The sequence below is a fragment of the Vombatus ursinus genome, unplaced genomic scaffold (genome assembly GCF_900497805.2).
Source record: "Vombatus ursinus unplaced genomic scaffold, bare-nosed wombat genome assembly UNPS02010548.1, whole genome shotgun sequence".
Lineage (NCBI taxonomy): Eukaryota > Metazoa > Chordata > Mammalia > Diprotodontia > Vombatidae > Vombatus > Vombatus ursinus.
In genome coordinates, this window is record NW_020950326.1 from 6,600,388 (window position 1) to 6,612,617 (window position 12,230).

Consider the following 12,230-nt stretch of genomic DNA (forward strand, 5'->3'; position numbering starts at 1 on the left):
CTCACTGCATTTTAGGCTTGCTCCAACTACTTTTCACTACTTTACAGCCATCTCTTTGCCACCTACCATGCAGCTATACCATCTCACTGCGTTCTAGTCCTGGAGAGGGTGTGTCAGTCTACTCCCCTAGAGTTACCCTTACCATCCAGATAACTTTCCAAAGTGGCCTGGGGACTGGTGAGGAGTTTACTGGAAACAGACATGTGCCTTCAGCCACATTTACTCACAGCTACCATGAAATCTTTTAATACAAGATGTTCTCCAGCTCAAACTTCTTGTTTTTACAACTTTGGATGAGTCAATTCCTTCTTTTCTTCCTTTCTTTTAATTTAGAATTAAAATAACAAATTTTACTTAGAACAAGAGAGTTTTGAAGTTGGGATGGACTTTTGAGTCCTTAAGTCCTTTAAAGTATTATTTACCTGCCTCTTATTCTCATAGGCCCAAGATTACCAGATTGGACTTCAAGAAGAACAAATTAACTTTGGTAGTTGTGGAAGATGATGAACAGGTAGGAGTTTTATAAACTACCATGAGACTAAAAAAAAACTTAAAAATAATCTAGGCTAGTGGTTCCCAATTATTTTGTGTATTCAGGTGCACAGACCTTTTTTTAATGAATGAACATATGAAAAAGCACATGTTAAGTTTAGCTATGCAAAGTCCAAAGTAACAGAACAAAGTTTCAAGGATGCTCATTGGATAGTATTTGTATTCAAACTGCATATTTTATTGGTGTTAAATAAAAACAGCAGTTTTCAATAAACACTTGACCATTGAGGACCCTTTGTGGTAAGTAGAACCCTCTTCTCTCCCCAGGGGCTCTTAGCTCATTGGTTTGGAACTACTGATCTAATCCTGTTCTTTCTTCTGGGCAATCCATCCCAAAATATAACTTCTCTATTAAAAAAATAAAATCTATAAAAATACTAATTATTTCCCTTACTAATTCATGTACATGTCCTTTTGCGTTGTTTAAGAAGCTACATTTCATGGGATCATAGATTTTGTGCTCTGAGGAACCTTAGAATCATCTAGTCCAGGGGTGGGGAAACTGAGGCCTCAAAGCCACATGAAAAACTTCAATCTCAGCCACTAAATCCAATGGTCTTCTCTCGGGCATCATTCTATTTGACATCTTTGCAGCTTTTGATATTCCTTCCTTGAGCTTTGTGTTGCCTCTCTATCTCCTTCTGCCTCTCTGACTGTCCCTTCTCTGTACTTTTTACAGTCTTTTTATTCATCTTCTCACTTCCGCAAAGCTCAATCCTGGATCCTTTTCTATATCCTTTTCTCAGTGATCTCATGAGTTCATTTACAGCTTTGCAAAGAACCCGCAAATCTGTGTTAAGCTTTAATCTCTCAATTCTGCCTTCTACTGACAGCTGCCTCCTTGAAATCTTCATCTTGATGTCCCATAAACATTTCTGATAAAATACCCACAGCAGAAACTCATCATCTAACCCTCTACACTTCCTTCTTCTTTGGGCTTCCCTCCTTTTGATTGAGACCAGCACCATTCTTCCAGTCCTCTGGGTTTGCCATCTCAACTCTTTCTCACTCCTCGTACCTTTTTAGTCACATGCTAATTCCTTTAATTCTACCTTTCTCACATGTCTTTTCAAGGACCATTTCTTTTTTATTTTAGCTTGATCCTCATCTCTCCCTCCATGTAGACAGTTCAGGCCCCTCTTTCCCGTGCTCTTGCTGCAGCTCCCAATTACGCTCTTGGCTCCCACTCTTCTGCTTTTCTCTGTCGTGCTAAATGCTCATGCCTCTTTAGGTAACTCCTCCTCTGCCTGGCATTTAAAGTTCTCCTGGGTCTGTCGCCACTTTAACCCCTCCCCACCCCCCATCCTCCATTCTCTTTACTCATTGTTTTAGCCAGAGCGACCTCCAGGCTGCTCCCTGACCTTAGCATTTCACCACTCATCTTTGTGCCTTTGCCAGACTGTTTTCCAAAGGCTTTGGAGTCCTCTGCCTCTTCACCTTTATCTCTTAGAACCAACTGTTAGCTTACTTTAAGGGTTAGTTTATGTTGGCACTCCTATGAGAAGCTTTTCCTGGTTCCCCTAGTTGTTACTGTTCTCTCCCTCTTCAGATTATCTTCTATTTACTTCTTCCTATACAGATTATGTTTACCCAGTAAGGAAGAGACTGATAGTGTTTTTTTATCCTTATATCCTCATCACTTCTGCAAGTGTCTTACATGTAGTATGTGTTTAATAAATGTTTGAACTTAATTGAATAGTTAGTTGGAAGTTAATAAATATTTCTCAAATTAAATTGAATTGCTTTTTTGTTCTATCCTTTCTCTATTCTAATTTTGTGACCAGCCAGTGGCACATAAACATGAATTGGTGTACTGCTTATGATGAAGGAAGAACTTGGAGGCAGAATACAAGAACCCAACTATTTGAGTTCTTGTAACAGCTTTTCTACTATCTCTGTGATTTTGAGCAAATCCTTTAGTCTTGGCAGCCTGCGGTTTCCATATCTACAGAATGAAAATTTTGAAATATTCAATCTCTTAAGCCCCTTTTCAGAGGTGTAAAATCAAGAGGTTGCCCCAGGGCTCTAAAGAGGATTTTGGCTTCTAGTAATTGTGCCTACATTGTATTTAGGTGTGGTCTTAATCTTGCTAGATGTTATTTATGCACGGTCATGTAAGTAACCCAGCCATTCAATGAGATGATTACTCTGCCCCATTATTCTGTGTTATGGTTCTCAGTAAATCCTTTTTAAAATTGGGCCTCCTGATAGAAACCTGTGGTAATTCTAATCTTTCTCTTGTTCTTCCTAGTAAAGACATCATCAGGATTAGTACATGTCATCTAAGTGCTTTCCAATCACATATTCTTGTTACAGAATATAACTTTTTGCTGTAATCACTATGCAACAACTGAAGACCGCTAAAGTTGTATATGAGTATAGCACACCTCAGTTCTTTTCTAGTTGGGAGAGGGCAGTGGAAATTTTAAATTTTATTTAAGGGTTAGGGAATTTTCTGTACTTAGTAATATTTTTTGCCTTTCTTGCCAGTAAGAATATCTGAAATGTACTCTGCATTTTGATTTTAAGTTTTGGATTCTGGTCACTTGTCTTCAGTATGTACTTATTTTGGTGGATTTCTTGTGATAACTCATGCACAGTAACTTAGACATTTCTTGGATCAAAACTAGTGTTTGAAAACAAAAGTAGGATTAATATAAAAATGATGCTTGCCAAATTATCTTTCTTTAAAAGCAAACATCCCAATAGACCTTTAATCTTTGTATGAGTTATGATTTTAACTATGTTTCTTATCAAGAAAGCAGACAAACTAATTCATATTAATTGAAAGGTGTAGAGTTGAATTAGATGATACAGTTTCCCATTTTTATGGTAGTCTCACAGTGACTCCTCTTAGTCATTAGTGCCAAGGAGAATTTTTTTATTATATGCAAATCTGTGCAATGAGGTCACGTAAGTGAAACAATAGAGAATATCTTGTGAGATTGTAACCATACACTGTATAGAGACCTAAACCCTTACCTTAAAATTCTTCAGACTCAGTTGGAAGACAGCAAATAAGTGTTTATCTTAGTTTGTCTAAACTGAGAATAGTCTGGATAGTTAGATAAAAATTAATGTTAATATTTCTATGTTTGAACTTGTAACTAAATATTATATATGTTTTTGGCCTAATAAATCTGTCTTGAATAATTTTTTTCTTTTCCAGGGCAAAGAGCAGGAGCACACATTTGTCTTTAGACTAGAGCACCCCAAAGCTTGCAAACATTTATGGAAATGTGCTGTGGAACATCACGCTTTCTTTCGTCTCAGAGGACCTGTTCAGAAGGGGTCTAGTCGATCGGGATTTATTCGTTTAGGTTCACGGTTCAGATACAGGTCAATTTCTTGTTATACTTGGTGTCTTTAACTGAGTTATAGAATGTTAAAGGTAGAAAGAACCTTGATATCCTAGTTCATTCCACTTCTTTTATAGACAGGGAATGTGAGGCCCCAAAGGCTTTTTTGTCACCTGAGCAGTCAAGAAAAGTGGTTTGCATTTAGAGGTCAGAATTCATAAGAAAACAGTACAAAGTATTGGAAAGGACGGATGAAAAAATTAAATTTTTAGGTTTTAGAATGTAGTCTAAAGAATCATGAGTGTTTTTCTGCTTAATATTTAAAACAACAATAGTATGTGGATTGGCTTACAAAGCAGAGTTTCTTCTCACTGAAAATTTTCAGAGGTCGGTCTCTTTTACAGTTGGTAGCTTGGAAATTGGGAGAAGAGAATGATCTCCTTAAATATTTCTGAACAGAGATAGGGATAGGTATGAGACTTGTAATTTCCTTTGTCAGAGTTTGGACTTTTACCTAGCTCTTTTGACTTTGAGACCAACTCTCTAACCTACTCCACTACTAGGACAATTAACTGCAAAAGCAAACTCTCATTTTCTGCCTCACCCTCATTGTCCTCCAAAAGAGAGAAAATTCTTAAGTTCTTAAATCATTTAATAAGGGTGAGGCATTTGGACTTGAGATAGTCAAGTTTATTAAATCACCCTTCAGATAAACGTGGACTGGGACATGATAGTATAAATTTCCTTTCCTTTCTGCCTACCACTGTACTCATTACCCCATCGCCAAAGTTCCAAGAGAATGCTTAAAGAGCGAAGGCTAGGGGCAGTTAGGTGGTGCAGTGGATAAAGCTCCAGCCTTGGAATCAGGAGGACCTGAATTCAAATCTGGTCTAAGACACTTGACACTTACTAGCTGTATGACCCTGGGCAGGTCACTTAACCCTGACTGCCTCACCAAACCCCCTCCCCCCCAGAAAAAGTGAAGGCTTAAGATGATAATAATAATTGTAAGACATAGTTTATTACAGCAATTAAACACTGTCCAGCTGTCCACAGTCTTGGAGGCTTATCTCCTCTCAGGAATAACATAACATCTCCATTTAGAGAGGTAATACCCCACTCAAGGTTTCCACTGGTAACACCAGAATTTAGCTCACCTATTAGCAACCAAGGCAGTCGGTGAATGTGTTGAAAATACATGTCTTTATTATTAAAAGACAGATAATGCATAGGTAGTACTCAGATTCCAGTAGCAAGGAATGCATTCACAACATTAAAAGGAAAGTGCCTGCAGTATGGTTTGATTTGAAACTGTTTCCCTGCCCCCAGTTTGTGATCCCTGCTCATGTGTGCAGCCCAGCCAGGTCAGCGAGCACACCCTACCCTAGCAATCCTTAAGTACTTGTTTGTTGCCACTGGCATTCCAGCCCCATTCCATAGGGCATGGCTAAGCTTAGGAACCCCCTGTTGTTTGCCCTTGAAATGCAGTAGTTACTGCCTGTGTCTAACACACTCCTGGAAAATTCTCTTCTCTTCCTCCTTCTTTATGGTCCATTTTCTCAAAGACAGACTTGCAGTGTGCTGTCGGTAAGTGCCTACACCATTCTGAGAAATGTAGTCTGTCTTCACTGTTACCTTATCTGCCACATAATTTCAGAGCCACTGGTAATCTCTTAAATGTGAAGTGAATTAAACCTAAGCTGGGGCTTTGAAAATGAACTGGCAATTGTATTTGTCCATCTAGTGTGTATCAGGTTTTTCTCAACTGGGAATTTACTGTTGCGTCTCATAATTTGTTTTACTTTATTATAGTGGGAAAACTGAGTACCAGACCACAAAAACCAATAAAGCAAGAAGGTCAACATCCTTTGAAAGACGACCCAGCAAACGGTATTCCCGACGAACACTGCAGATGAGAGGTAGGGTATGAGTGAAACCATTAGCACTGTCATTACTCACCATTGTGTTTCTATTCACTCACATATCTTGTATAATTTATGTTAGAATATTGATTACAAGATCATTGGATCACGTTTAAGGAGGCTTATCCCCTTATTTCCTTAACTAAAATAATTTTTCACTGGAATGAATTCAAGTCTATAGCTTTCTTGTGTACTCCCTCATGAGTTAGTGGAGAATATGTTGTCTGTGCTAGATAGAGACTAAATGGCCCATGTCAATCACTCATATTTACACAGTCCTTTATTTTTACAACATGTAGTTTAATTCTTATAGTTGAGGTAAGTGGAGAAGATGGTATTGTCCCTATTTTGCAAAAGAGGAAATTGAGATTCAGGATCTGTAACTTTCTGGTCACAGAAATAGTGATCAGAATCCCTTAAGCTGATTTTTTAAAAAATTATTTCCAACCTATCCTGCTTTTCTGATTCCTCCTGTCAGAGAGTGAAGATTTGATATACTTGTCAAAGGAAAACCTTCCCTGAGATTGTGCCTAGTTCTTTAACAGTAGTGCTAACTCTTTTTCTGTACAATGTTTTCAAGTAAAGCTTTTGTTTTGATGAGCAGTTAAATAATGGTTGTGAGACTAATTGGAGGCAATCTTTTTCTCTTCTTATTCCTAGCAAATGCAGTGAAACCTGAAGAATCCAGGTAAGCAATATTTTACATAAAGCATTAATTTCAACTTTTGGAATTGGAATGATCTGCTTTTAGAACTAAGTAGCATAATGAATATTGTAGACACAGGCTATCAAGGCATTTGTAAAATTAAGTTTGATCATACAGGAGTCAGTTAGCAGGTACTTACGAGGTGTTTACTGTGTGTCAGACACTGTGTTAAGAACAACATTATTAAATTTATTTTCCAGATAAGCAAATTTAAAATCATTCTTATGACTAAATTTTTATAGAACTTAGGTGGTTATTTCCAAATGTTTAACTTTCCTTTTGATATATGTGATTAATGTTTATTTTCCCCATTTCCATCTGTAATTCATCTTACATCCTACAAGCTTAAATCTTTACATGCTTTCAATCTAAAGAGGAGCAAAAAACCCCAATAAACTTTATGGGTTTTTTTGGGGGGGGTGGGGAGGCCTTCTGAACAGTAGATTAGATGGGATAAAAGTGAACATGTTCATTCTCACTGTGCATCCTGACAAGTAAAAAAAATAAACTACTTCTAGTGGAAAATGCCCAGTAATAGTCAAGAAACATTTGTTAAGCACCTACTATGTGCCAGGCAGTGTGCTAAAGCATTGGGAATACAAAGAATATAAAAAGCAGTCTCTGTTCTCAAGGAGCTCAGAGTCTAATGGATGGAGCAACTTGTCAACTGTGTACAAACAAGATTATCTAGAATAAATTAGAGATAATAAAGGGAAAGCAATAGAATCTGTTGGATAAGGAAGGACTTCCCATAAAAGATGGGATTTTAGGTAGAATTTGAATGTTGCTAGGAGGCAGAGAAGGGGAGGGAAAGCATTCCAGGCATGATAGGGAGAGGCTGAATGCCAATAGATTGTCCTCAGATGAGGGAATTTCAGAGTTCATGAATATGGAAGTGCTGTACATGTGGGTAGGATGAGCGGGTCCTAAGAAATTAGTAAGTTGAGGAACTGAAGTTGGGGCATTTGAGGGAGTGTGTATATGTAGGTTGAAGTCCTCTAGTACGAGGGCAGGAATTGAGGAGAGAAAAACTGTCAACCAGGCCCTGAACTCCCTGAGGAAAGAAGGGGAATATCTTGGAGGTCAGGAGGCCATAGCTACCAGAATGCTGATGGTAATTTCCAAGAAGGATTTGATAATCATGTGTTACTCTTCAAATTTTAGAAGAGTTCTATGAAGATGGCTTGAAGCAGATACTTCAACTGATAGGAATGCTTTCTGTTTAGAAGGCAGATGCTAGTCACTTCACTATTAGTGAAGTCTGGAAACTCAAGCCTGTCTTTGGTATGTTCCATTTGCATCTACATATACATTTCGTGTGACAATTAAAGCCCCAGTAATAAAATACTATTCTCCTTTAAAACAAACAAAAAGCGACCAATTTCAGAGTAAAAGCTGAGTGATGCTATATAGCTGGTATTTAGATACTTTAGTCTTTAAATAGTACTTTTCTGCTTTAAATAGTATATAATACTTTAAGGTTTACAGAACACTTTATATTTATTATTTGATCCTCACGAGTATTTTGTGAGTTAGGTGCTTTTATTATCCTCATTTTACAGTTGAGGAAACTGAGGCTGAAAGCCATTAAATGCCATACTTGCAAATCCTCTGTGTGTGTGTATTAAAATATACTAAATTATTCATTTATCAGAGGTACATATTATGTTAAACTGTGAATACACATTTGCATGAATATGTTTGTGTTTATGTCTCTGTGTTTATACATAATATTTTTTATATCACATTTGGTTCCAAAATATGTACTACCTACCTTCCTACACACTGATCCAACCTTGTAAAAATAAAGAATAAAAGAGAAAAAGGGAGAGAAAAAGTCACTCAGTAAAATATCAACCAAGTCTAATTGTATATTCAGTGTTTCACATCCATTCCTTTCCTGGGCGTTAGAATGCTTCTTGATGTTGCTGCTGCTGCCTCCGCTGCTACTGTGCTCCTAGTCAGTCCCTGCACCAGTGTACATAGACATCTTTGTTTTCCTAAGTTCCCCTGAACCAGAGAAGTGACTCAGAATGACTTTTTCCTTGGCTTTCCTGATAATAATTTGATCTGGCACATTTTCTAGGATGCGTGTTGGGTGCTGAACAGAAATACTGACTTTCCCTCTCTCATCTTGACTCCACCCCCTCCCCGGTGCCTAGCGAAGAATGTGGCACAGATTAGGTGCTTAATAAATGTTTAATTAATTGAAAATTAATGCAAGTGAGTAAAGAGAAATAATAAATATGTAATCTACTTAAGCTTTCAAAATTGTCAAAATAGAGAATTATATATCCAACTGTTGGAGGAAATGGGGTAGGAAACTTTGATATCGAAATAATTTGATAACACTAGTTAGCAGTAACTAAGGCTTAGGGGAACGCAGGGGAAAATGGTATGGTGAAAATAGCCCTTTATTTGGAACCATAGGACCTTGATTCAAATACCGTTTCTACCACTTACTACCTGGATGATCTTGGGAAAGTCATTTAATCTATCTGGGTCTCGTGTATCTCATTTGTAAAGTGAGAAAGGATGGATCTCTAAATGTTCATTCCAGCTATAAAATCTGCAATTTGTAACGAAAAAAACTGTTAAGAAAGACTTAAGGTTAGAGAATGGTTAGAGAAGTATAAACAGTTGATGGTTTCCCCAGGGATTGGTTTTAGAACTAGTTCTTTGTTTTTATAAATTATTGGAAGGAAGATGCACATTGTGAACTGTCAAGGTTTGAAGCTAACGCCAGCTGGTGCAAGGGGTGGGGGAAATGAGGGAAGGTGATCCAAGAGCACATTGGGAGATGGCAGAGAAAATGCAAGAATACCTTGAAATGGTGACATTTCACCATTTGGCAAAGGAGTGTCATAAGGTGGCACCTACTGGTAAGGTTTAATATTATAGTCCATGATAAATCACATATGAAAAGAGAAGAGGAATTACAGGAATTTGTCATGGCCCTAGACAGAAGAAAGTAATATAACTTGTCCCAAAGGTAGAGATGTTCAGTCATTGCCAATTGAATCAAACCTCAACTTAAAAGCAAATGTTTCCTGCTAATATATTTTGAAGTAGAGATAATGATAGTTAACTTCTGTGCAAAAAAATATGTGTCACTTTATTGCTTCTGTTTGAGATATAGACACAGATAAAGATGTATGTCTCTTTTTGTGTCTCTGTTTCTCTGTCTCTCTGTATATGTATTATATATACATATATGCGTATGTATGTGTATATATGTGTGTGTGTATATATATATATATATATATATATATATGCGCCCCCACACAGAGATATAAATATAGGTAGATATAGAAGTATTGATAACTATAAATTAATCCTGCAATTAAAAAAATTTGGAATTTTTTTTTCTTTTGTAGTGTCGAGAAGAATATTTCAACCCAGAATAATGGATCCCAACAAGTAAGATCATCTTAGTGAGGTTACTGAAATACACTAAACAGCAAGAATTCTTACGCCAGTAAACTTACATTCCTCTTGCATGTTATTTTATTATTGTATCCTCATGTCTGTCATAGTTATTAGAAAGATCAGTAAGGGGCATCTAGATGGCGCAGTGGATAGAGCATTGGCCCTGAAGTCAGGAGGACCAGAGTTCAAATCTGGCCTCAGACCACACACTTGACACTTACTAGCTGTGTGACCCTGGGCAAGTCACTTAACCCCAATTGCCTAAAAAAAAGAAGAAGAAGAAAAAAAAAAGCTCAGTGGACTGATATTAGGGATATTGGAGGTCTTAAATCGACACTGCCATATATTAGTGGTTGAGGTTGGGCAAGTCACCCTTGCCATGTGTCAATTTTGCTTTCTATAAAGTTAACAACTTAGTGGATGTTGAAAGGACACCTCTGTAAAACATCTTTTAAAATTTCTTATCTCTGCAAAGAGAAATGAGATTAAAAATACTTGAAGTTCCTTTTAGAGTTTCTATAAATTTTAAGCCATTTGCATTGCCTTCAATCACCATACAATCAGTATTCAGCTTTTGATAATTTGTGTCCCTGTTGGTGTCATTCCTCTTCCCTTCCCTTTATATGGGCTGCTTGTTCTAAAATATTTAGGTAAAATTATTATTTCCATGTTTTGTTCCTTAAGGTTAGGGGTACGAGGTCAACTATGCCTGTAATCTCATCCATTCCTTCTGGTCCTGTTCTGGTGGAGATAGAGAATCTTTCGAGGAGTCCAGGAATGAGTCACCATGACAGGAAATGGTTTGTAAACCCTTGACCCCAGAGAAAATATTACTCGTATGCATGCAATCCAAATACTTAACCTTAATATGAATTTATGTATTATTTAAGACAAACTATTCATATTTGTGAATAGAAAAGTGAATGTTGATGACAGTACAGCCCTGTGGAGATACAGGAGTAAAGTTTGTAGGTGAGAAGGATAATAGAGTATACTTGTTTTAAGTAGAAGACCTCCTGAATGCTAGCTGCCCTTTAGCTTCAACTCAGGGTGTACTCCGAGGACTTGCAGCAGTAATTTTTCCTTAAAGGATATTCTCCCATGGTGCCTTTTCTGAAGTGCTTCATCTTAGTTAAAAAATGTCCCCCAATAGATAGATGTTCATTGCTTGTTACTTGTAGAAGTTGCTTCTTCAAAGTAACATGAATATAAAATTTTCGAAGTAATCTCCAAAGGGGATGCTAGGGGAAAATGAGGCTGCAAAACCCAGCTATGTAGAATCAGGAATATTACTTCCTCAAGAATGAAAGGCAATTAAAAGATGAGAATAAAGGTTTTTGAATTGTTTGAATTCTAGCTGTTTTACATCTTTTCCCAAGATTGATAGCAAGCACATAGATATGAATAGTTTGCCTGTTGGGTATAATCAATGGTTCTTCTCTTTCTCAAGCAGATGAAATAAAAGCAAGATAAGCTTCCTTAGCTATATAATTTGGGTGGTTTGTATTGGGTGTTGCATGTAATTCCATTGTGTTAGTCTGTGAAGGCAAAATAGATAATCAAATGGATTTTTCTTTGTCTTTCTTGCTCTTAGTTTGTTTAGTATCTGAAACCTAATGGGTTGTCTGTGGTGATCTCAAGGTTTCATTCAGCTGTTTATGCAAGCCGCTCTTCCTTCTCGGTGGTGGGCGAAAGGTGGTTGGTGATTATTTTCGTTCAGTCTTCTCCATTTGATTTTTTAACTGTTCTTTTGGCTTAACTGCAAGGTGCTTTGCGGACACGGGGTAATTCCTTAGTTTGGAATGTTCTGACTTCAGCTCCAAATAGGTCTGACCTAGTCTTTTTTTTTTTTATGCTAAATGATTTTTAATTAAGAGTACTGAATCTCAGATTTAGTTTGCCTCACCTCACTATCCCTCCCCTTAAGTCTTTTACATTATGTCATAACGTCTATTCCAAAGCCTAGAACACAGTCATATTTGGTTTATTTCCTAGGTTGTTAGTACTTACTCCCCATTGGCAAGTAAGAATCTGCCCTCCAATATACTTTGGTTGAAATAGACACCAGGTCATTTTTTGAGAGGCTAGTTACTTTTATAGCATTTGAGTGTGCCCTTTGTTATAACACTAAACATTTATTGAGGTGATAAACTCGAACTTATAGATACATCAGTCTGCTGAATATGATTCTGCAGTTCCTGCTGAGTTAAGTAGAAATGACTGTCGGAAAGAGGAGAGGTGGAGAGGTATTGGGTTTGATTGAGTTTCAGAGGTTAAAAAAAATGAAAGAACAATTTGGAGCTGTGTGTCATCTTTTGTATC

The 12,230-nt window shown here is 37.2% G+C and overlaps 1 protein-coding gene across 1 annotated transcript in view; it reads left to right on the top strand.

Moving 5' to 3' along the window:
- The window catches only part of LOC114037768 (band 4.1-like protein 5), an 84,578-nt gene that overhangs the window by 67,452 nt on the left and 4,896 nt on the right, over positions 1-12,230 (top strand). The window contains exons 11-16 of the mRNA XM_027854722.1: positions 442-511; positions 3,722-3,891; positions 5,664-5,770; positions 6,434-6,461; positions 9,857-9,899; positions 10,593-10,708. Of these exons, the coding sequence (XP_027710523.1) occupies positions 442-511; positions 3,722-3,891; positions 5,664-5,770; positions 6,434-6,461; positions 9,857-9,899; positions 10,593-10,708 (534 nt within the window). The remainder of the gene's footprint in view (positions 1-441; positions 512-3,721; positions 3,892-5,663; positions 5,771-6,433; positions 6,462-9,856; positions 9,900-10,592; positions 10,709-12,230) is intronic.